Here is a 25,428-nt window from a genome sequence, read left to right as displayed (position 1 = left end):
TCAGTCTTGCTCTGTCCCCCAGGCCGGAGTGCAATGACACAATCTCGGCTCACTGAAACCTCTGCCTCCTGGGTTCAAGCAATTCTCCTGCCTTAGCCTCCTGAGTAAGGTGGGATTACAGGTGCCCACCACCACGCCCAGCTTATTTTTGTAATTTAGTAGAGACAGGGTTTCTCCATGTTGGCCAGGCTGGTCTCAAACTCCTGACCTCAGGTGATCCACTCACTGTGGCCTCCCAAAGTGCTGGAATTAAGAGGCATGGGCCACCACACCCAGCCTAAAAAACATAATTTTTTTTTTTTTTGAAGATGGAGTCTTGCTCTGTCACCCAGGCTGGTGTGCAGTGGTGCAATCTCGGCTCACTGCAAGCTCCGCCTCCCAGGTTCACACCATTCTCCTGCCTCAGCCTCCCGAGTAGCTGGGACTACAGGTACCCGCCGCCACACCTGGCTAATTTCTTTTTGTATTTTTAGTAGAGACGGGGTTTCACCGTGTTAGCCAGGATGGTCTCGATCTCCTGACCTCGTGATCCGCCCGCCTCGGCCTCCCAAAGTGCTGGGATTACAAGTGTGAGCCACCGTGCCCGGCCAAAAACATACTTCTTAAGTAAAAAAGAGAAAGTGTGCTATCTGTTGGTACGAAGGTGTTACTGAGAAATCACCACCTGATGGCAAACATCCTTAGGAAGCCCTCACAGGCCGAAACGTGGTGGACTCTCACAAGTACCTGTAGCACCACTGCCCAGGGCGGCCCGAGGCCTGCACACGAGGCCTCGGGACAGGGAAAGTGCTCGTGAACAGAGCTTCACGGAGACGGGCTTGTGTGGCAGGAGCGCCGGGTCAGAGCACAGTGCCAGCCTCGCGGGCACTGCCTTTGGGACGGTCTTCGCCAACACGGCTGCCCGAGCGGGGAGGAGGGGATGGGGTGCCCTGCCCACCCCATCCTGACCATGCACGCACCAGAGGCAGGTCCATGAGCACCTGCATGCCGTCGCCTGGGCCCATGTGAGCCACGTGGTTGAAGTTGGTTGGGTTGGAGATCATTTTGGATCTCAATTCTGGGTCTCTAAGCATCTCTCTGGGGAAAGGACACACTTTTGAGATTCGTGGATATGTGAGAATCCTCTTGGCCCCTCCCTAGAGCGAGGCCTGGCAGGCCCCGTGAGGCCCCGCTCCTACCGCCTCTGCTGCAGTCTCTCTTCCTCTGGGACCTTGAAGACGAACCGCCTTTTGCTCCTGGTGCGCAGCATCTGCTTCTTGCTGTTGTCGGAGGTGTCCGGCACGTTGAGAACCACTCCTGCGGAAGCAGAGCGCGCAGTGACGGTGCTGCGGGGCCAGGGACACACGCCCCTCCGACTTCCCTCCACTCCCAGCGCAGAGGAAGGCTCACCCGAGAACTTGCTCTTGAAGTAGATCAAGCGTGGAGGCTCGCAGTTGAGGAGGTTGAGGGTGCCTTCAGAGTTCAGGGGCCTTATCTGGATTGGAAACCAGGGAGGGACAGTAAGCGCGACCACCCGCAGACTGCACTGGGAGGAGCCCGCCCGCACCGGGAGAAGCCCGCCCGCACAGGAGGGCACCGAGACCGCCTTACCCTCCGCAGACCGATGGTCTGCACCCACTCCATGGTGCGTACATCAAAGACGTCCACGCCATACTCGCTGTACACCGTGACGTGCGTGGGGCTGCAACCTAGCGCAGACGGAGCAGGGCGGGGTGAGCCACAGTGGCTCAGGAACTCACCTGCCCTCGGGCCGGAGGCCATGCCTTGGCACTTGAACAAGTGCAGAGGCGGCAGCACTGCCCTCAGCTGGCTCACGTCACCAAAGACTTCACGTTCCCACTCTGGAATTCATCTTCATTTCAAAGTTTAAACAAGCACAATCGATGTTTAAATGCTTCACCATCACTTCCATAACTAATATTTTGAATACTATAGTACAGATGTTGAAGGTGACTTTTAAAAGTCTGGTTTTTCATTTAGCTTTCATGAGATGTGATTATCCTGAAAGCTACTAATTCAGGCTCAACACTCTGGAAGTTCAGGTAGGGGCCGACTGTTCAGGATGGTGAGGCTAATTCTTCCGTAGGAGACGGCAAGTCCGGTTTCCAGGTAGGTATTAAAAACCACACAGAAACCACTGCTGACCTCTGGGCAACCACCCTGCCTGTCTGCCCTCCACACTAATGACCCTAGACCCCTAGGAACCCGGGCTATGGGGGCGTGGGAGGCCCCTCTGCAGCCTGGTCTGAGGGCATATGCAAGCGAGGCTAAGGGCATCCTGCAGGGAGCTCTGGGGTCCGCGCTGTGCTCCTCACCTGCTCGTCTGTTGGCTTACAGAAGCAACTCCACCCAAGGTGCCACGGATGTGAGACCAAGGACTGCAAAGCCTTTGGCCATTTCGAGTTTAAGGGGCTTTCTCCACGTTTAGAACAATGACACAGCTGTGCCACGCAACCGGTGAGTGGTGTGCGTCCACCGCTCGGTCCCTCTGCGTGGGTGTCACGCTCACTGCCCCCACAGCCCCTCAGCGTGGCTTGGCTCCTGGCCATCAGCTAGCTTGCAGAAACGCAGAGCTGGGAGGCGGCAAGCCCCAAATGCAAGAGAGCTCCAGCTCAGTGCTCGTTCCTGGCTCTTCTGCCTCCAGAGTTCAAGGTTAATCCTGCATCATGACACACCTCACTGCCTGAAGATGCATTTTAAAAGCCTTCTGCTCTGTTTCTATCACAGATTCCAAACAGGCTACAAGATCAGGACTTTTCTTCTGAATACAAAAACGGAAATCAAACAGGGTTTGCAAAAAAGACACAAGATTCTGGCCTGGTCACCAAACTGTCTCTGAAGGAGCATTTCAGATGCACCTGTGAGGCCTCTGAGACCCACGTCAAAAGCAGCCCCAGAAACTGCCTTTCAGGGAACCACTCTCCACACAGCAGCTTCCGGGAAGGCCCCTGCCTACCGAGTATGTGGGGATTCGCTTGCGAGGCACCAGGAAGAAGTCTAGTTTGCTGACTCCGTGATAAACAGATGCCCAGTGAAAAGATTCTAGTCAGATTCTAGTGAAAGGAACACGGACTTCGGAGCCTGACAGATGTGACATGTGACTGATAAGAGGGCATGCGGCCCCTGTGGCCTTCAGCTGCCTCCTCTCCAACAGGGCCGATGACACCTGCCCTAAGGGACGGGGAGGGGCAAGGGAGGCCACCCACGCAGGCACTAGCACAGGGCGCAGCATGAGCAGTTCTGCATCCTACAGGTGATGGAATTATTTCTGACCAGCTCTGAAACTCATCTGCATCTGCACTGTGCCCGCAGGAGAGGAGACCCACCAAGGCGGAGAACCCAGGAACTTCAGGTGCCAGACACGTGTGGCCAGGATTATAAATACATTGCACTAAGTGACCTGGGTCCTCTTCAACGTTACGCTTTGCAAAGATGTAAATCCTGTGTGGTTTTAAACCCTGCGCTGGCTGCCTATGAAGAAGGGGTGTTGGTGGGGGGAAGAGTCCAGGACAAGGGGTGCTGAGGCAGTGGGACTGGCCCCTTCCTGCACCTCACTGCAGGCCCATGGCCCGGCCCCACTGCCCACACACGTCTGCTATGGTGTGGCCATCGGGATGGAGCCGGGACACACTGCAGTAAGCCCACGGGTGGAGGCTGGCTGTGCACCTCACAGGCCTGGTGTCTAGCCACGACACCCTGGGCATGACGCCGTCTCAGCAAGGCCGACAATGGGGCAAAGGGGTTTAGCTTCAGGTAACTGAATAAGAACGTAATTCCCCACCTCTTGCCCCGTTACCCTCATCTGCCCGGCTCGTCTTCCTCCCGGCCTCCTCTTGATCTGTGGATTTGATGGTGCAGGCTACTCTGATAGATCAAATGGAGGGATTCTGAAGTTTAAAATTTCCTTTCCGTTTTAAGAGACAGGGTCTCACTCTGTCTCCCAGGCTAGAGTGTAATGGTGTGATCATGGCTCACTGCAACCTCCGTCTCCTGGGCTCAAGCAATCCTCCTGTCTCAGCCTCCCAAGTAGCTGGGACTACAGGCATGTGGCACTGTGCCTGGCTAGTTTGTTTTTGTTTGAGACGGAGTCTCGCTCTGTTGCCCAGGCTAGAGTGCAGTGGCACGATCTCCGCTCACTACAACCTCCGCGTCCTGGGTGCAAGCAATTCTCTTGCCTCAGCCTCCTGAGTAGCTGGGACTACAGGCGTGTGGCACCGTGCCTGGCCAGTATTGTTTGTTTGGGACGGAGTCTCACTCTGTTGTCCAGGCTGGAGTGCAGTGGCGGGATCTCGGCTCACTGCAACCTCCGTGTCCTGGGTTCAAGCGATTCTCCTGCCTCAGCCTCCTGAGTAGCTGGGATTACAGGCGCCTGCCACCATGCCCGGCTAATTTTTTTGTATTTTTAGTAGAGATGGGGTTTCCACCCTATTAGCCAGGATGGTCTCGATCTCCTAACCTCGTGATCCACCCGCCTTGGCCTCCCAAAGTGCTGGGATTACAGGTGTGAGGCATGTTTTGTTATTTAGTAGAGATGAGGCTGGTATCGAACTTCTGAGCTCAAGTGAGCCTCCTACCTCAGCCTCGCACAGTGCTGGCATTACAGGTGTGAGCCACCGCTCTCCACCCGGTTTAAGGTTTTAAAAGCAATCGGACAGTGGGCCAGTTGGGAAGTGTCCACTGGTCCTACTTTTCCCCAGCGCCACCATTCACAGAGAAAGTCACGCCAACTAAGCGAATTAAGTGACCCAACTGTTTGAAAAACAGCTCCTACCACTTTCAGAAAATACTTGTCCCTAGAGGGACTGTAACTTAGCCACCAGAGGTGAATTATTTTCTGGCCACCGAAACCCCTCAAGCTTATCTTTACTACTGTGTAAGCTTCCGTATTATCACGAGGAAGGCCTTTTCAATGAAAGATGAATGCCACGCCCCGTTCTCAGTTCGCGGAGCCCTTCTGCCCAAGGGCCTATGGCCGCCGACGGGGTCTTCTGCTGAGGCCTCTGGAAGAACCGGCCCCATGTGCTCAGGGAGAGAGGCTGCTGAGCCTGCCTACTGCTGGTCTGAGACGTGAGATGTGAACCATGCTCTCTGCTGTGGGCTGTCATGGGGCCCACCTCTCCCGATGCTCTGTGACTACTCAACTAGGGACTGGAAGACAAACCAAAGCAAAATCGAACACATGCTGACTGTCGGTGGGAAAAGCAGCAACAGGGATATGCAACAGAAAACATATACATACTACAGGCGACAGGAGCCGCAGGCCACATGAGCTCCTGCGCGCGTGCCCTCCGGCCTTGCGGGTCCACGTACAGTCCCATGTGGCTGAAGCAAAGCAGGTACTCCTCGCTTTCGAGCTCCACAGCACAAAGGGCATCAAAAGACTGTTGTGAGAGGAACGCAAGCGAGGGGTCATTGGGATTTACCAGGTTTAGAGGCTGCCCGTCCCCCTGGATGCTCAGCAGGCAGAACCCAGAAGGGTAGCCCACACAGAGCCTGTCCCTGAGCACCGCCAGGCACTGCACGCTGCCGGGAGCCACAATCTCATTGAACTTTCTGTGGAATGGCTTCGTTCTCTGGATCTCATAGCAAAGGATCAGCCGTTTCACGGCCACAAACAGGCAGGTGCCAGAGTTCCTCTTGAGTGTGGCCGTGGCCATGAGCTGGCAGCCTTTGGTTTCCGGAAGCTTGATGTCAAAACTGCCTTCCGCTCCATCCAGGGACGCCCACGGATAGAGGTGCACGTGGTGGTTCCGGCCACAGAGGAGGATTACGATCTTCTCCCTGGGAGCAAGCTCGATCTGGTGGACCTTCTTACAGTCGGCGGCACGGACGATCACTGTGGCAAGGAGGACAAGAGCATGAGGCTGACGGGACAGCCAGCAGCTCACAGGGGCTGACGGCCTTGGCTAAAGACTTGCCTGGAACACTCTGGGGCCCTCCCCGGGCTCCCTTCCTATGTGCGCAGCCCGAGCCCAGCCCTGAGCCCGTCCCTGCCCACAGAGCCAGCAGCTTGAGCGCCCCCCGGAGAAGCTGCCTCACACATGCACAGCGCGCTCTTGGGGCAGCCTCGGGGGCTGGTCCGAAGACTCCTCTGCCTCTGCTGCTGTGCACACCCCTCAGAGCACCAGGGCTCCAGCTGGGCAGTGCTTCCACCTGGGTCCTCGTGCAGCAAGGCCCTGGGGTGATGTGGGCCTCCTTCCAGCTCATCCCCGAACCAGAGGGCCCTCGCGCTGCACATGAGGGACAAAGAGCTGTCCCCAACCCGCTGGGACCCTGAGACAAATCCTCTGAAGACGCCGCCCTCACACGGCCCCCAATGAAGACGCCGCCCTCACACGGCCCCCAGTGAAGACACTGCCCTCACACTCACATGGCCCCCAGGCTAACCCAAGCCCCTCGCTTGCTCAGATCTCCCCACAGAGCTGCCAGGCTACGGCCTCACCCAGCGGTTGCCCCACCCTTCTCACTCCACGGCCATCACGTGCAGAGCTGCTGGGCCTGTCGGGAAAGGACTACCGCTCACATGAAATGTCGCTGGATTCCTTGAGGGATGCTCCCCCGGGCCCCTGCCCCCTGCCCAGGGCCAGTTCCAGTCTCCTGACGTTTCTGCTCCTAGACCCAGGGTGGTGGAGTGGGTGCACGCCAGGATACCTTTGCCCTTCCTCACTGGGAAGACTGAAGTGTCAAAATTGGAAGCAAAGAAACTAAAGCTTCTCAAGTGAAGCCTCAACACATGTGGGAAATCTGCAGCTGTTCCTCCTCCCAGGGGGCCTTCCTTGACCCCCCACCCCCACTCCTGCTCAGTGCTCCCCTTGAAGAACTCAATGGATGTGATATGCAACTTAGTACCACGTCGCCATGCACTCGATGCTGGTCTTCACAGCACGCTGGCCCCTCCGGCGCCTTCATCAAGCGCATTTGTCTTAACCCTTAGGAGCTACTGACCCTGTGCTGTCTGCAGAGGCCAGGCTGGGCCTGGGACGTCCCAGGCTGGAAACGCCCTGCTCACTCACCATCTCGGGTGACCTCTATGACATACAGCCCTTCTTCTAGGCCGACTGCAATCCTGTCTGCATCTGTGGAGGGGTAAGTAACATACACAAAGTCAGTACAGCTGACCGTGAACAATATGGGTTTGAATGCGTGGGTGGGCTCATTCACAGATATTCATAGATACTTTTCAACTATATGTGGATGAGAATACAGCATTCCAGGGATGTGACACTTCAGTATCGGGGGTGACTTCCTGTCTACACGAACTCCACAGGGCCGGCTGACTGTGGGATTGAGTCCACAAGGATGTGGGTGTGTGTGGGGCTCCTGGAGCTGACCCCCAGGCTTAGCCAGGGCCGACTGTACCGTCCGCACAGGTCATCTGCTTTTTTTTTTTTTTTTTTTTGAGACGGAGTCTCGGTCTGTCGCCTAGGCTGGAGTGCAGTGGTGTGATCTCGGCTCACTGCAAGCTCCGCCTCCCGGGTTCATGCCATTCTCCCACCTCAGCCTCCCAAGCAGCTGGGACTACAGGCACCCGCCACCACGCCCAGCTAATTTTTTGTATTTTTTTTTTTTTTTTAAGTAGAGACAGGGTTTCACCGTGTTAGCCAGGATGGTCTTGATCTCCTGACCTTGTGATCCGCCCGCCTCGGCCTCCCAAAGTGCTGGGATTACAGGCGTGAGCCACCGCGCCCAGCCTCGTCTGCTTCTTAACATGCGTGGAGAAACTGTCAAGAACCCAAATGGACAATGCGCCTGTGACCTTCATCTGATTTTCAGATGGGCACTGCAGCGCCGCCAGAAGTGCTTTGCTTCAGACACCTGAAGGACACAGCCTTTGGGACGTACCCACGATGGCAGCTGTCAGGACGGCCTTGATGAGAGGCAGGGAGCTGTCGTAGGCTTCCAAGGGAACGTGCACGACCTGATTCCTCAGCCGGTTTTTATGAAGGATGGACTGGAGTCCTTCTAGAATCCCAACCCACTTCCTCTTCTCATTCTCATTTTCTGTCAGAATGAGCAGCGAGCTGGTCTTAGAAGGTGCACCTAAGAGAGAGGCCGTCACCTTCATGACAGGAAACAGAAGAGAAGAGAGAAGTCATCAAACGCCAAAGCCGCACACAGCTGCCATAGCCCTGCTGCTGGAGCCACGCACCCCGGGAGCAAGGGGGGCTGATGTGCTTCCCAGGCGGGGACCCCTGACTCCACCTCACTGGGCACCTTGCAGGGGCTCCCGCAGCAGGACACGGAAGGGGCAGGGTTCTAAACGGGCCCGTGAGATCGCTTCCTGGTCCCATTTTTGTTAATTCTGTTTTTGTCAAAACTATGAGTAGCTGCCTAATTTAAATCTGCTTTCTTGAATAATCATTATAAAAGCAGATTCTGAAAATGTGTCCAGGAAAAGCAGATCTCAAAAACACTGGCCCAAATCATGCCTCCCTGTGAGCAGCCTCTGAACACGCATGCTACCAAATGACCATCATTCCAGTAACAGTGATGGCAATTTCCTGTACTGTGTATGAGAGGTGGTTTCTGAATACAGCTGTGATTTAGTAAAAGCTAATTTATAGACTTAGTTTTGTTGTCAACCAAAATTTTACTGGGTTTATAAAAAAATTCCCAGTGGAGGGGGCTGGAGGGTTTCCTTCCCCAGTTCACAGTCTTCTAGGAACGTCCTAATGCTACAATGTCTAACACTAACTCAGTGAGGGACTCACTCAGCCAACAAAAACGCTGGCTCCAATTGGCTGGGGGGCACTGGAGTGGCACCTTGATGCCTAACCTGCCACAGCGCCCGCCTGGCAGCGCACACGCTGTGAGAACAGTGGCCGGGACGTGGACTGGGTGGAAGAGGAGTTTCCGATGTAGGAGAAGGGAGGGTCAGTGAAGTGGGGTGTCTGGGAAGAAGCCAGCCAGGAGGCTCCCCGAGACGGGCACAGGCTGCTACTTGGCCAGGATGGGACACACAAGGACCTGGAGCCAGGCTGGAAGCTGAGACCCGAGGGCCACACTGGAGGTGCGCTGATGGCTGCCGCGGCACAATGACATGCCTGGAATAATCAGTTTTAACCATGTGCTTTGTTAAAAAGATTAATGAAAAATTCATACCCTGAATATACATGGAATATCTCGACGTGTAGCATGAATGACATCTGAGGCCAGGACTGAGCTCACGGAAAACTCGTCATCTCTGGTAAGAAAGAAATGTTGACCCAGCTGGGAGACACGCACACAGGGCCCAAGGCCCTCCCACGCCCTGCCTGCACCCTGCCTGCCATGTCCTTCCACCACCGTGTTCTGCAATGGAGGGCGGGTCCCTTGCCCCCCAAGATGTAAGAAACACAGGCAGGGCCAACAAACAACTCAAGACTCTGGCAGGTGTTTCAGGGGCTTAGGGATGCCAGAAGGGAAGCCCCGGAACCTCATCTGCTGTGCTGGTACCTCCAGACTATGCCAGTTACAGACGACTCGGTTTGCACTTGGCACAGCCAGGCAGTCCCTCCACAGCCAAGTGCAGAGGACAAGTGGGGTGAGGGGAGTGGGAGGGAGGTGGTGGGGTGATGGGAGGTGGTGGGGTGATGGGAGTGGGGGGGGTGGGTGTGGAGGTGAGGGGGAAGAGGGGGATGGGGGTGGGTGTGGAGGTGAGGGGGAAGAGGGGGATGGGGGGTGGGTGTGGAGGTGAGGGGGGAGTGGGGGTGGGTGTGGAGGTGAGGGGGGAGTGGAGGTGAGGGGGAGTGGGGGTGGGTGTGGAGGTGAGGGGGGAGTGGGGGTGGGTAGGGAGGTGAGGGGCAGTGGGGGGTGGGTGTGGACGTGAGAGGGGAGTGGGGGGTGGAGGTGAGAGGGGAGTGGGGGTGGGTGTGGAGGTGAGAGGGGAGTGGGGGGTGGGTGTGGAGGTGAGGGGAGTGGGGGGTGGGTGTGGAGGTGAGAGGGGAGTGGGGGGTGGGTGTGGAGGTGAGAGGGGAGTGGGGGTGGGTGTGGAGGTGAGGGGAGTGGGGGTGGGTGTGGAGGTGAGGGGAGTGGGGGGTGGGTGTGGAGGTGAGAGGGGAGTGGGGGGTGGGTGTGGAGGTGAGAGGGGAGTGGGAGGTGAGAGGGGAGTGGGGGGTGGGTGTGGAGGTGAGAGGGGAGTGGGGGGTGGGTGTGGAGGTGAGAGGGGAGTGGGGGGTGGGTGTGGAGGTGAGAGGGGAGTGGGGGGTGGGTGTGGAGGTGAGAGGGGAGTGGGGGGTGGGTGTGGAGGTGAGAGGGGAGTGGGGGTGGGTGTGGAGGTGAGAGGGGAGTGGGGGGTGGGTGTGGAGGTGAGAGGGGAGTGGGGGGTGGGTGTGGAGGTGAGAGGGGAGTGGGGGGTGGGGTCAATGTGGAAGTGCTGTTCTGAAGAGGTTCCCTGAAGAGTGCTGAGCCCTCCGATGGGGCCCCCGACTTGGGCTCATACCAACTTTTCGTCTACCAGTGGCTCATCACCAGGCCAGGGGCACACCTGTGTACAGCCAGGGACTGGCGGGTGCCCAGGGGGAGGGGCATGGAGAGTGGAGTATGCTGCCAGGTGATCCCGACTCATACTTGCTGTCCTCAGGGTACCCACCCAGCAGCCCTGCCCCAAGAACCAATGCTACAGATAGAGTCTCCAGCCCCGGCCTGTGCCCAGAGCAGTCCTGTGTGCACCACACAAGAGACGGTGCATGGGCACTGCACAGAGATGACACACAGGCGGTAGCACGGCTCCCTGTGCAGGCCCTGGGCTGAGCTACGCCTCTTAGTGATGCGTTTACCTTCACAACACTCCACATGCCAGTAACATGACCACTGTCCTCATCTCACCGATGAGCCACAGATGTCAACTCTAAGAGAAAGTGGGAAGGAGGCCCCGCCTGCTCCTGCAGCTGACACTGGGTGGCACTGAGACAGGGTCACACAGCAAAGGCTACAGCCACACACACCCACATGGCCCACGGCTCCAGACTTCTTCCACACGCCAAGAGCACCTGCCACAGTCTCTAAAACGCACAGAAGGCTGTGGGCCGCACAGCTTTTCTCTGGGATATCTTCTGCTTGTTCTTGGGCATGTGGTTTTCTTATGTTAAATCAATCCCCTGTGGCAAACTTTTCAATGCAAACACATGCGAGGCAGGAAGCGTCTACAGCGCTCATGTTCCTGTGCACGCAGGCCCATATGCACGTCTGTTCATGTGCATGTGAGTGCTTTAAAGTCATGACTAAGCTGTACCCATTTTTGCAACCGTACAATAATGAAACAGGTGAAGTATAAATGAGGTGAAAGATTACTAAGGAACACACTGTCCTTTCGGCTAAACATAGATAAGGAAGATTCACAGAGCGAGGACAGGTCTGCACAAACGCAGACCTGAGATCCAAGACTTGGCTCGCAATGACACCAGGCTGGGTGGATTTTCCTTCAGGCAGATCATACAGGAAGAGCTTGCAGTCACAGACGACTGCATATGCGCGCTGCCATCCCTTCTTCACCCCCGTGGGCTTTGGGACCTATGAATAAAAACAAACAGTGGCCACGTTCCACCAGGCCAGGCAGGCCGCCAGGCCCCATTACACTCGTTCACAATCTCCTTCCAGCTGCCAGGCTGGCGGCAAAGCTGTTTGGACAGAGGGGTATTTGCCCAAGAAGGCTCAAGGCATTGCTGGGGAGGGGTCCATGCGTGGCAGCAGATGGTGCCAGAGAAAGCTGGCAGCTCAGCCAACGCTGCATCTACCCCATGCAGGGTGCTGTGGTACACACCACCTGAGAGTCTCTTAGAGGTGGGCCTGGCACAGTGGCTTTCAGACTGAGCTTCTGCCCGCTGGCTGGACACTCAGCCCAGGATGGACTCTGAGTAAGCGTCTGCAGGGAGGCCTCAGGATGCCCAGCCCATTCAGAACAGCGGCTGCGGCGACCTGATGGTCTCAGTGCCCAGGAGAGGAGGCCTCCTAGGACTGGCACCAGGCTTGCCTGCCATAGCAAGGGGCTGCTTTCGAGAGTGGCTGGGCATGGCTACTGGTCACTGCACCTCACAGGCACCAAGGGCTGAGAGGCGGAGATGAAGCTGCCTACCTTGACATGACCTTTGTAGGCTGTTCCGATGCCTCGCTGCACGTCCACGCCCAGAGGCCTCTTGGACTGCTCAGGAGGTATTGGGCACACCTGGGGGGCACTGTCTTTGCAGGACACGTGGCAAGCAAAGGAACACACTGAAAGAGACCAAGAACACTGCCTTCAAAGCTTGCTGCCTACAGAGAAGTCACTGCAGAACCTATGCCCTGAGGAGGCAATTTAATAATTACCAGGTCTCGCCTGGAATCCCAGCATTTTCGGAGGCTGAGGTGGGCAGACCACTTGAGGTCAGGAGTTTGAGACCAGCCTGGTCAACATGGTGAAATCCCGCCTTTATTAAAAATACAAAAATTAGCCAGGCGTGGTGAAGCGCACCTGTCAGGAGAATTGCCTGAGCCTGGGAGGCGGAGGTTGCAGTGAGCTGAGATCACACCATTGCACTCCAGCCTGGGCCACAGAGTGAGGCTCTGTCTCAAAACAAAACAAACAAAAAATAATGACCAAGTCTCACATCAAGTCCAGACATCCAAGAAGGTAAAAACAGTTGCAGGGCAGAATCCACACAAAAGCTCAGGGATTCTGGCACTGAATGCGTCTTCAGCATGCACACAGGTAAAGGGCCCACAGCAGAAGCCTGCCTCCATGCTGTCCCTGCCAGCCTGGGCTGCCTCCCGCACGGGTGAGTTTCTACACGGCAGTTCAGGCCAACAGTCATGGGGATGCGGGGTCTTGGCAGCCAGTCAAAATGTGCATGAGTTGAAATAACAAAAAACAATGCTTCTGCTATAATGTAGAATGAAGGGCGACTCTGCTCACAGACCCATGGTCAGGAAGGCGTGAGTGCTCACAGCCAGTGCAGGTCTGGGCTCCAGGACCCTCCCGCAGCACTGGGTGGCTTGGGGTGGTTGCTCATCTGTGAAATGGGGCAATCACTGAGGGGGTAAGAGCATGTTGAATCCCAGCACATGGCAAGAGCACAAGATACAGCCTTAAAACGACGATGGGCCGGGCGCAGTGGCTCACACCTGTATTCCCAGCACTTTGGGAGGCCGAGACAGGTGGATCACTTGAGGTCAGGAGTTCGAGACCAGGCCTGGCCAACATGGCGAAACCCCACCTCTACTAAGAACACAAAAATTAGCTGGGCATGGTGGCATGCGCCTGTCCCCAGCTACTTGGGCGGATGAGGCAGGAGAATCACTTGAATCTGGGAGGCAGCAGTTGCAGTAAGCTGAAATTGAGCCACTGCACTCCAGCCTGGGCAAGAGTCAAACTCCATCTCAAAAAGAAAAAGAAAAAAAGAAAAAAAATACAAATGATGACCAGAAGCAGAGACAAATAATTGTGGTTATCTCTAGGTAATCTGACAGTGGAAGGTTTTACACAATGATTTTTCCTCTCTGATTTTCTAGAACAGCTGCAGATGACACACTTTGTAATAATTCTCAATAGATGATTTGGGTCACCACAGAGGCGCACAGCACACTGGAGCCCCCAGCACAGCAGGGATCCATGGTTCCACAGACCTTTACTGAGGATTTGTAAAAATAAACCTGCCAGGCTGGGTGCAGTGGCTCACACCTGTAATCCCAGCACTTCGGGAGGCTAAGGCGGGAGATCACTTGAGTCCCAGAGTTCAAGACCAGCCTGGGAAACAAAGTGAGACCCCCCTCCCTCCACAAAAAAATTTAAAAATAGCCAGGCACGGTGGTGGTGTGTGTGTCTGTGGTCCCAACTACTTGAGAGGCTGAGACAAGGGAATCGCTTGAGCTGACCTGTTATTGCACCACTGCACTCCAGTCTGAGCAACAGAGTGAGACCCTATCCCCCCCACCCCTCCCCCTGCAAAAGAACCCTGTCCTCAAATTATGCCAATTACACTTCACTTTAGTTTGGTTTGCTTGCATAAGGGCTGCCCTGGAGCCGCCTGGTGCCCTGAGCTGCAGGGGTGTGGGGCTGTGCACGCTGACCCTGGGAACTGCAACGACACTCACCCTCGCAGGCGTAGCCCTGCCGGATCAGCCCAACCATCAGGGAGGTGCAGTGGCTGCACTGAGTAGGGCTGGAGAAGGACTTGATGCTGAACTGGTGAGCTTTTGGCTGGAAGGAGAAAATCAAGAACACTGAGGTGAACCATGGACTCTTGAGAAGAGTCAGATCAATCTGCCTGTGATCCAGTTTATACACAGCTTGGGCATCATCCTGAAAAGGTGGAAATATGCAAGTTCTGGTCTTGGTCTACATGTTCCCTAACAGGGCTCATCAAATAGTGGGGAAAACCACCTACGAGCTTGAGCCAGAGATAGGCCAACAAATACTTCCTTCAGTGGGAGGGCACTGCTACCAAAAAGCAAGGTCAGCCGGGCCAGAGCGCCGAGGTGGCATGGCCAATGCTCTTTCTGGCTCACGCTCCTGGCCTCCTGGAGACCAGCACCAACTGGCTCTTGGGGGCCGACCTGGGGACACATTTGGGTTGGGCTGCACACAGGCCTTGCATGTGTCCAAGAGACACCCAAGAATCACCTACAAGAGAACAGTTCATAACAGCAAACGCCTGGAAAGGCTTATGGTCCCTCATCAGGAGTGGACACATTGTGAACCCAGTGGCAATTGTAGCAGCCCCAAGGCTGAATGGAGGGGCGTGGTGCAGGCCATGCGGGACCGCCTGTTTACGAAGCTCAGGCGCAGCAGAGACCAATACGATCCTCAGCAGGACACAGATGTGGGTGAGACCACTTGCAAGAAGTAGGGGAGTGACCGACACAAACTCCAGAGAGCTGTGGGGGAAGAGGCTGGCTGAGGTGGGCAGGGAGGCCGTGGGGCGGTGGCCGGGCCATCAGGACTAGGAGTGACACACCAGCACTCTGCAGAGTTGCTGCTATCAAATATGGTAACCAAATAAACGACCTCTCAACTTGGTCCCTGACTCTGCAAGAGTCTTAGTCCAAAAGCCAAACCCTTAATTAGCCTCATACAAGTTTGGCTTCTTACGTCCAGCCGGCACAGCTGCCTGTGGCGGGAAGCACAAGCAGAGGCCGTGTCTGTATCAACAACAAAAACCACCTTAGGCCACAGGGCTACGTACTCACAACGCTTGGTACTCAGGGGCCTGTCACCCTGGAGACTTTCTTATCTGCACTGATGTTTATGCGAAAGAAAAGGGAATGTTACAGAAGCAGCCAAGGCCAGGACAGGGGAGCAGGGGTCCGGTGGGGCCGCTGTGCTGGCTCTCCAGGATGCGCTTGTGAAAAGGATGAGGCTCAGAACCACACGTGCACTGCAGTGCCGTTTATGCCGGGAGTCATTCTCACCCACCGGCCACATGGTTCTGTAACGTTTTCTTAAGTGCAGGCAGACAAATGAAAATCAATGTGGGGAAGTAAGCTGCCTACCTGTGGAGGGGGGAATATGGCTTGGGGAATGAGAGAAGGAGAGTGGGCAGACTGAATGCTGAACATTTCCAATTAAAATATATTTGTGTAGCATTGGTATCATTAAGAAAACACAGGATCCTGATAGCTTCCTGAATTACACACCATTCTCAACAAATTTCCTACAGAACATGAGGGTCGCTATTGTGTGTATGCAAAAATGACTAAGTCTGTTTTATTTATACAAAAGTTATTTTCTAAATAACTGAGAATAAATGACTAAATAACTAAGAAGGCGCCCCGGGTGAAAGCAAGGCCCCTACCTTCGGTCCAGCCAGAGCCAGGGCCTGCGTGGTGGGCAACGGCACAGCGGATGGCCTCTGCGGGGGCCGAGCCATGTCCTGGGAGATAAGCAGGACAGGTGAGTGTCGGCCCAGCTCAGCACAGCTGAGACACCTGGCCCCACGGGGTGCACTTCTCTCAAGAATGTGTTAACAGTGAACAGTTCTGCATTTTTAATTTGCTACGATGTTGAGACATCTGCCAAAGCCTCCCTCATCTAGAGGAGGGACTGACAGTTAATTCTCAAAATGAAAGGTGGGCTTGAGCACCTGGGCAGAGGCCCTCGCTGCAAGCTGTTATGCAGGGCCAGGTGGGCGGCGTCTGGTCACCTGGACATGAGGGCAGATCCCAGGTGAGGGCATCACCAGGGCAACGCTGTCTCACCTCCTGTTGCTCTGATGCAGCCACAGACATCGAGGGGGACGCTTCTGGCTTCGGAGCTTGTGTTTCTTGCTCACTAGCTGAGCTGGTCTGTGAGAACCAAGAAAGAAAGAGTGGGATGAAAGGACGTATTCTACATGATCCAGACTCTACTTACAAGTTCTTTCTAATAAAAGCACATTCTGTCTGGCCCAGAGGTCCCAGCGGTTCTTACTCCTGGATCCTATCACCCCTGGGTCTCCTCACGGACCCCTGCTCCACTCCCAGCTGGCCAGCGTGCCCTGAGGACCCCTGCACTTGGCTTCCTCAGCTGAGTGGTGATTGCGTGGGCAGGTGGAGTCTGACAAGTCACGGTCACCCTGCTGAGGTGGGAATTTGCCTGGAGACACCTCTAATGCACAGCCCTGAGTGTACCCGCCCCGGCCACTGAAAGGACAAACCTAGAAATGCCAATCCTTCCTGACATTTATTCATAAGTAATGTTATCTAAACCTAGCAGCCCTAAGATCAATTAGCCAGGCCGGGCGCAGTGGCTCACGCGTGTAATCCCGGCACTTTGGGAGGCTGAGGCGGGCAGACCACCTGAAGTCAGGATTTTGAGACCAGCCTGGCCAACATGGCAAAACCCCGTCTCCACTAAAGATACAAAAATTAGCCAGGCATGCTAGCACACACCCATAATCCCAGCTACTCTGGAGGCTGAGGCACGAGAATCGCTTGAACCCAGGAGGCAGAAGTTGCAGTGAGCCGAGATCAAGTCATTGCACTCCAGCCTGGGCAACAAAGCAAGACTCTGTCTCAAAAGAAAAAGAAAAAGAAAAAGAAAAAAAGATCAATTAGCCAAATGCTTCTTAACCTCATTTCAAGGATCAAGAAGAAATTCAAACATCAACAGAGCAGTGGGCCCATGAGCAGATGTAACAATTTCCCTGAAAATTTTACGACACAGGGAAGCAATGTTTTGTTTTAACAAATTAACAGTTCTAATTTCACAATGATTTATTTGAAGCTAAAGCTACACTCTGAAACCACTTAAAAACAACTATTCCTGAAACTAATAGTTTATCATCAAAGGCCACTGCTGTTTACACAGATGCACATGTAGGTGTGCTGGGTAGTAAGTGTTAGCACCAGCAAACAGTGTAATAGGACACAGACATGGCTGGGTAGGCGCCTAAAGCAGTTTACAGCTGTATTTTGTGTTCCACATCAGAATCCCAATGAACCAAATCAGATAAACACTTTCCAACAGTTGCAATTAATTGGGCCACTGAGGAAGGAGCCAAATTCAGATGGGATGGCAGCGCACACACATAAAACACATAACTGTGTACTGCAGATTCACAAGGGAAAGGCTAGCTCAACTGGCTAATTATCAAAGCTCAAAAATGTAAGCAAATCTGCCCCATAAACAAGGTATGTTAAGTGAGTTTAGATAAACGAGGAGAAAAAGAATGTTAATTTTAGCCACGTAAAAGCCCCACTCGTTTCATTTAGTTGGTTAATTAATCAAAGGGATGCAGATTCAGGGACAGAAGCACTGAGGAGGCTGTGCACTAACAGGAGTGAAAGCCATGGGAAGCCAGCGCTGGCAGCCATTTACTTCTTCCCAAAAGGCTAGCAGGGAAGATGCAGACGAGGAGGAGAGAGAGTCCTTGGAGGTAACAGACAGGAGGAACAAACATCATTTCCCACCCAGTCAACACTGGCATGAAGACATATTGATTTAATCTTGGTGACAAACTATTTCTAGTAAAAACCAACATGTTTCGTGCAGGCAGAGTGGGATAAGAAGTTTCTCGAAGACAATTTGCAAAAGAGTATGGAAGCTCTAAACAGACTCAGCCCCTGATGGAGGGTTTTTTCTATTCAACAATAAATGCCTTCCCATTTAAATCACAGAGGGATTAGCGGCCGGGCACAGTGGTTCATGCCTACAATCCCAGCACTTTGGGAGGCCGAGGCGGGCAGATCACCTGAGGTTAGGAGTTTGAGACCGGTCTGGGCAATATAGCAAGAATCCATCTCTACAAAAATTTTAAAATTAGCTGGGCGTGGTGGCGAGCACCTGTAATGCCAGCTACTCAGGAGAATCGCTTGAGCCCAGGAGTTTGAGGTTGCAGTGAGCTATGATGGCGGCACTGCACTCCAGCCTGGGCAGCAGAAGGAAGCCCTAAGTCTAAAAAATGGTTAAGATGGTAAGTTTTAAGTTATGTGTGCTTATATCACAATTTACAAATCAACTGTGGGCCAGGCATGGTGGCTCACGCCTGTAATCCCAGCACTTTGGGAGGCTGAGGTGGATCACTTGAGGTCAGGAGTTCAAGACCATCCTGGGCAACATGGTGAAACCCCATCTCTACTAAAAATACAAAAAAAAAAAAAAAAATTAGCCAGGCATAGTGACGCATGCCTGTAGTCCCAGCTACTTGGAAGGCTGAGGCACGAGAATCGCTTGAACCCGGGAAGTGGAGGTTGTGATGAGCCAAAACTGCACCACTGCACTCCAGCCTGGGCGACAGAGCAAAACTGTCTCAAAAAAATAAGGGAGGGATTACCAAGAGCAGGCGTGCTGGCTGTAGAGAATGAGGCATGAAGATGTCGCCTCTGTCTCCATCTCTGCTGCCCACTCTCCACAGCTGTGACTCACACACTCATGGACAGTACTGGCTGTAAACTCACTTGCTACTGGGCCCTCTACTCTGTTAATGTTACAGAAAGCTACCGCTTTCCTGGCCGCCTCCATTCAGTGATCAAGCACCATCTCTGGTTCTCTGGAATCCACTCATTCCTCCCCACAGCGGTGCCCGGCCCCGCAACAACGGGAGAGGCAATGACTCGTGCAGAAACAGGCTTATCAAGACCTGGCGGGCACTTACCGGTTAAACAGATTTGCTTCTTCAAAACTGAGGATTTCAGGGAAAAGACAAGCATTGCCAGTTTGATAAAACAAACATTTTGACAGGTGAAGGTGAACAGGTGTGCGTCCAGAGTGGCTGTGAGCAATGCAAGCCTGCTTGGGTTGTTCTAATGACAGACACAGGCCAGGATGCTAAGAGCCCACCCCAGGGGAGGCTGCTACAGGCAGATGCCCACATGGGCACCTGCTGACTGTCCCCTACTCACACAGGCAGCAACCCTAGCCAACCCCACCTCAACCCAACGATCAGACTTGGCATCACCCACCCTGGGAAGGCCGGCCTGTGTGTGGAAAGGGCACAGCTCCTCCTGCGGAGAGTTTGTGCCAAAGGTTCAACCCACAACTGATGAAGATGAAACATTGGACAAACCCAGAGTGGACATTCTGCAGCACAACTGGCCTGGGTAACACCAAAATATCATTGTCATAAAAGAGGGGACAGATGGGGAACTGTTCCAGATTAAAGACTAAGTGCGATTCATGATCTCCAGGTGGATCCAGAACTAGGAGGAAAAGCCAGCAGGAAAGGACATTCCCGGGACAACAAGGGACACATGGATATGGGCTGTCCCATGGCATCAGCGCAGAATGCCTGATGACAGTGACACTGTGGTTATGTGAAAGAATGCCCCGATCGCAGGAAATAACTGCTGAAGTACGTTGGGGTCACTGATACCTTCAAGTCGCTTTCAAATACTTCAGAGGAAAAAAGTCTCTATGTTGAGAGAGAGAAAGCAGATGTAGCAAAAGCCCAGGTGAGGGACATGTACACATGCACCCTATTCTTCCCACTCGCCTGCAGGGCTGGAGTTTTCTAAATCAAAGGCTGGAACCACCTCCCCACCCCTGCACTCCATCAGGAGTTCCACCAGTGAGCTCCGCTCTCCCTGCTCCAACGCGCTTCGCGTGCTGCTATCAAGGGTGCATCCCTGCAGGTTTTGAAGAGGAGGAAAGGCTGTCCTGCCTCCATGGAATGCCACCAAGAACCTGCAGCCCATGGAGGGAGGCAGCGGGGTCTGCTCCTCACTTGACAGCTAATTCCCAAGTAGATGACCAGCGGCTCTGGCTGCCTGAGGGGGTTGGCCTCCTTGTGAGGGTCTCGGCGAGGCACCTGGTGCCAGACTGTTCCCATCAACCACCTTTCCCATCAATCCCCAATACCGAACTCTATAGCTACACACATGGTAACACAACTAAAGTATTTTTATTCACTCTAGTGTGGGATTTTTTTAAGAGATAGGGTCTCGCTATATTGCCCAGGCTGGTCTTGAACTCCTGGGCTCAAGTGATCCTCCCACTTCAGCCTCCCAAAGTGCTGGGATTACAGGTGTGAGCCACCGCACCCATCCCAGTGTGAGAATTTGTATTAAAGTATTTACTTGAAATAATCACTACAGGCCGGGCGTGGTGGATCACCTGAGGTCAGGAGTTCGAGACCAGCCTCGCCAATATGGTGAAACCCTGTCTCTACTAAAAATACAAAAATTAGCCGGGCATGGTGGTGGGTGCCTGTAGTCCCAGCTACTTGGGAGGTTGACGCAGGAGAATCGCTTGAACCTGGTAGGCGGAGGTTGCAGTGAGCAGAGATTGTGCCGCTGCACTCCAGCCTGAGTGACAGAGCAAGACTCTGTCTCCAAAAAAAAAAAAAAAACTCACTACCCAACTGAGGCCAGTGTAGATTTCTTAATCTCAATTCTACTTAATTTGAGTTGAGAAAGCTTCTCTGGGAGCAACTCAAATACCCTAAATGTCTCTCACCTTATGCATTTAATGTGGGTTAACTACATGTGGTCAATTACATAGTTAGCACAACTGTGAGATAAACACTGAATGTATATTTACTGGTGTGTTTGTGGCCCCATGAGTGGTAAAATCATATATGACACTATTTCTAACTTATCATAAACTCATCCGTCACTTAAAAAAAAAACAATGACTTACTCTAAATGTCAGGTCATGTGCAAGAGGAGCAGTGTTGAAATACTCAAAAATGGAATCCTGAAAATCTGGAAGTTTGAGCCCTGTAAAAAGAAACAAAGAATAGTCAAGGTAAAAAAACTAAAGTCTACATATTATTTGCAGACAGAAAGACTCAATGTCTTCAAGATGTCAATTCTCCTTGAGTAACTGATAGATCTGACATGATCCCAATAAAAAAACACACCAGGCTTTTTCCCCCAGAGATTAACAAGAATCAAAAAGTTCACTTGAAAAAGTAACCAAGGGACCAGGCACGTTGGCTCACGCCCGTAATCCCCAACACTTTGGGAGGCCGAGGTGGGCGGATCACCTGAGGTCAGGAGTTAAAGACCAGCCTGGCCAACATGGTGAAATCCCATCTGTGCTAAAAATAAAAAATTAGCTGTGCATGGTGGCATGTGCCTGAAATCCCAGCTACTCAGGAGGCTGAGGCAGGAGAATCTCTTGAGCCCAGGAGGTAAGAGGTTGTGGTAAGCCAAGATCACACCACTGTACTCCGGCCTGGGCGACAGAGCAAGACTCTGTCTCAAAACAAAACAAAACAAAACAAAAAAAACCCCTCAAAACCACAGAGGCGGCTGGGCTGGGGGTAGGTGGAGGAGCAGTAGATCTACCAGGTATTAAAGCAGATTCACTAAAGCCTCTACGATAAGAATCATGGCCAGGCACAATGGCTCACACCTGTCATCCCAGCACTTTGGGAGGCCAAGGCCAGAGGACTGCTTGAGGCCATGAGTTAGACACCAGCCTGGGCAACGCAGAGAGACCCCATCTCCACAAAAAATAAATAAATAAAATTAGCCATGCATGGTGGCACATGCCTGTGGTCCCAGCTACTTGGGAGACCGAGACAGGAGGATCACTTGAGCTGGGGAGATTGAGGCTGCACGTGCCACTGCATTCCTGCCTGGGTGACAGGGTGGGACCCTGTCACACACACAAAAAAACACATATCAAAAAAGAAGAATCAAGTGGTTCGTGCCCACGAACAATGGAACAGGGGAGAAAATCCAGAAACAGACCCAAGTGCCCATGGTGATCCTGTCTATACATGACAACAGTCATACATAAAATCAGCAGGAAAAATAGCTTAATAATTGGTATTGGACAACTAGCCAGCCATTAGCAAAAGATAAAACTGGATATACTCCTCAAACCATATGTCAGAGCAAATTTCAAATGGGTCAGTATTCTAATTAAAAAAATGAGGCTGGGCACAGTGGCTCACGCCTGTAATCTTAGCACTTTGGGAGGCACGGCAGGCAGATTGCTTGAGTCCAGGAGTTCAAGACCAGCCTGGGAAATACAGTGAAACCACATCTCTAAAAATAAATAAATAAATAAATAAATAACTAGCCAGTGTGGTGGCACGTGCCTGTAGTCTCAGCTACTCAGGGGGCTGAGGTGGGAGGATCACCTGAGCCCAGAAAGTTGAGGCTGCAGTGAGCTCTGATCGTGCTACTGCACTCCAGCCTGGGCAACAGAGCGAGACCCTGAATCAATCAATCAATCAATCAATCAAGAAGCCACACAAGTATGAGAAGCATGGGGGAATCCCTCCAACAACTGGGAGTTAGGTGTATTTTCCTATTTATGACTCAAAAAAGGAAAAAGACTGAAAACTTGACACACAAAAAATTTTGAAAACCACTTTTTTTTTTTCTTGAGAGACGGAATCTGGCTCTGTCACCCGGCTGGAGTGCAGTGGTGAGATCTCAGCTCACTGCAACCTCTGCCTCCCAGGTTCAAGCGAGTCTCCTGCCTCAGCCTCCTGAGTAGCTGGGACTATAGGCATGCGCCACCACGCCCAGCTAATTTTTGTATCTTTAGTAGAGATGGCAAAACCACTTTTTTTTTTTTTAAGATGGCGTTTTGCTCTTGTTGCCCAGGCTGGAGTGCAATGGTGCAATCTGGGCTCACCGTTGCAACCTCTGCCTCCTGGGTTTGGGTTCAAGTTCAAATAATTCTCCTGCCTCAGCCTCCTGAGTAGCTGGGATTACAGGCATGCGCCACCACGCCTGGCTAATTTTGTATTTTGACAAGAGATGGGGTTTCTCCATGTTGGTCAGGCTGGTCTCGAACTCCAGACTTCAGGTGATCCGCCCGCCTCAGCCTCCCAAAGTGTTGTGATTGCAAGCGTGAGCCACCTCACTGGCTGCAAAACCACTTTTATTTCGCAAAAAAATAAATAAATGAATAAGCAAAGACAAAGAGAAACTAGGAAAAATACTTGCAACTTACATCACAAACAAAAGGCACTAATCCCCAAAATGCAAAAGGATTTTAGAAATCCGCAAGACTAACAACCTGAATTTTTAAAAGTGGGCAAACAATAAAAATATATAATGCACAAAATACAAAAGTCCCTCTAACATATAAAAAGATGCTCAATCTTACTTATGAGAAATATGCACGTTAAACCTCTCAGAGATGCTATTTCTCACCTATTCAGAGCAGCAAAAATCCAAAAGTCTGAAATCCTACTTTGTGGGTAGGCTGTGGGGCAGAAACCCCTCATGCAGAGTGGGAGGAATGTCAGTGCACAGCCTCTGGAGGCCTGTCCGTCAGCACGCAGCACGAGTGTACAGGCATGTTTGCCCTTTGCCCTGGCAATCCCAATTCTAGAACTCTATCCCGAAATACACCGACAAAAACAGGAAATGTTCTATCCATATAGCCACTCCTGGCAGCACTTTCTACGACAGCAAATGCCAGGGAATAACCCCTCCCAGCGGCTGGCCAACCCACGGCAGTGCACAGTGCAGCTGCAGAGGGGACCGGGGTGGCCCCCCCAGCACAAAATGATGCCTTTTGTGTAATCAGCAGATGCAAATGTGTGCCTAGATTTGTGTGTATTTGCCATGTTTTTAAGATGAAAGGAAGGATAGGCTGGGCACAGTGGCTCACACCTGTAATTCCAGCACTTTGGGAGACTGAGGTGGATGGATTGCCTGAGGTCAGGAGTTGCAGACCAGCCTGGCCAACATGGCAAAACCCCATCTCTACTAAAAATACAAAAATTAGCCAGGGATGGTGGTAGCGTGCACCTGTAATCCCAGCTACTTGGGAGGCCGAGGCGGGAGAAGTGCTTGAACCCAGGATGCAGAGGTTGCAGTGAGCTGGGATCGTGCCACTGCACTCCAGCCTGGGTGACAGAGTGAGGCTGTCTCAAAAAAAAAAAAAAAAAAAAAAAGGAAGGATAAACCAAAAACAATGGCTACCTTTGGGGAAAATATATTTGAACATGTTGTTTGAAAATGCTGATTTTGGAAAATGCTGAATTCTGTAGGTGCTTCTAAAGTAACTATTAAGTCGAAAAGAAAATAAAACCATTCATTTGAAAAATACTTATACTCAAATAATGCAGAATCGCATGACGTTAATTTACCAGTATCTGCTCTGAATTTTTCTTCCATCTTTTTCTTCAAAATTTCCATTTCTTCTAATAATTCTCTGTTTTTGGCTTCGGAATCCTTTAGTTTGCTAAAATAAAAAATAAATGGCTTTAAGTGCACTGAGAAGAGGTTGTGTGTGAGCTGGTCTAGGGCAGGTCGGGATGAGAGAGCCAGGGTTGCTCCCCAGCACCTGAGACTGTCCAGAACACGGTAGCTCATGCTGGGCCCTTCTACTGCAAACACCACGAACAGTACGAATACTTCAAATATAAACATTCAAACAGGAATTTTAAAAGGCATGGCTTAGGAAGACACGTCTCATGAAGGCCCTCTGACTTTCCTAATCTCGTTCCCAGGCGAGTCCTCTGTTCTCCAGGGACACAGGGCCCAGGCCGCTCAGCCGTCAGCCCCGTCAATATCTTTCCCATAACTGGCAAGATGGTGGCTGCACCAAGAAGCACCAGCACCACCCGCACAGGCAGCCTTGCAATTCCAGCAACCTCGTGGAGGGGACAGAGAAAGTCAGGCTGCCATGGGGAACACCTGGCCAGGAGGGATGCAGTCTGTGGGGGCCATTCCACTTATCAGTGGGATGACAGTGGGCAAATCACCTGTGGAATGTGTGTAAGCGGGAGTAACAAGAATGCCTACCCTGTTGGGCTGTGGGAGGGTCATAGGATTTAACAACACAAGAGTCTTACTGCAGTTCCTGGTACAAAGAAAGTCAATTTAACTGAAACCTATTACCATTCATTTTTTTAGCCCCAAACAAACAGGATTTGGGACTTGGTAATTCTGTTAGAGACACTGTCCCTTCCAGGTCCTTGACTGCCTCATGGCACAGCAGAGCTGGCCTGGTTTTTGTGAAACTGACGTTCATTATCATATCCTCGTAAAACCGGATCTGCAAAGAGGAGACTCTCAGCAAATACCGACTGAATTCATCACTGCTGTGTGAAAACGGCATTCTCGTGACTGCTTGGAGTT

The 25,428-nt window shown here is 52.6% G+C and overlaps 1 protein-coding gene across 3 annotated transcripts in view; it reads right to left on the bottom strand.

The window, feature by feature from the left end:
* The window catches only part of CDC42BPB (CDC42 binding protein kinase beta), a 127,436-nt gene that overhangs the window by 6,214 nt on the left and 95,794 nt on the right, over window positions 1-25,428 (bottom strand). Inside the window, exons 20-34 of one of the 3 annotated variants that reach the window (XR_004028013.1) lie at window positions 24,435-24,529; window positions 21,008-21,087; window positions 16,150-16,236; window positions 15,747-15,824; window positions 14,047-14,152; window positions 12,053-12,189; window positions 11,351-11,490; window positions 9,103-9,184; window positions 7,843-8,059; window positions 7,014-7,076; window positions 5,424-5,836; window positions 1,591-1,688; window positions 1,390-1,474; window positions 1,179-1,296; window positions 960-1,077 (exon numbers count right to left, since the gene is read on the bottom strand). Coding sequence is in view for 2 of the 3 variants with exons in the window: in XM_030803936.1 (XP_030659796.1) it covers window positions 960-1,077; window positions 1,179-1,296; window positions 1,390-1,474; window positions 1,591-1,688; window positions 5,240-5,836; window positions 7,014-7,076; window positions 7,843-8,059; window positions 9,103-9,184; window positions 11,351-11,490; window positions 12,053-12,189; window positions 14,047-14,152; window positions 15,747-15,824; window positions 16,150-16,236; window positions 21,008-21,087; window positions 24,435-24,529 (2,101 nt within the window). In the remaining variant the exon portion in view is untranslated. Of the gene's footprint in view, window positions 1-959; window positions 1,078-1,178; window positions 1,297-1,389; window positions 1,475-1,590; window positions 1,689-5,239; window positions 5,837-7,013; window positions 7,077-7,842; window positions 8,060-9,102; window positions 9,185-11,350; window positions 11,491-12,052; window positions 12,190-14,046; window positions 14,153-15,746; window positions 15,825-16,149; window positions 16,237-21,007; window positions 21,088-24,434; window positions 24,530-25,428 lie in introns of all 3 variants that reach the window. The other 2 variants (XM_030803936.1, XM_030803937.1) reach the window with 2 other exon arrangements.

This window comes from Nomascus leucogenys, chromosome 22a (assembly GCF_006542625.1).
Source record: "Nomascus leucogenys isolate Asia chromosome 22a, Asia_NLE_v1, whole genome shotgun sequence".
Taxonomy (NCBI): domain Eukaryota; kingdom Metazoa; phylum Chordata; class Mammalia; order Primates; family Hylobatidae; genus Nomascus; species Nomascus leucogenys.
This window is presented reverse-complemented; position numbering and strand designations above follow the sequence as displayed.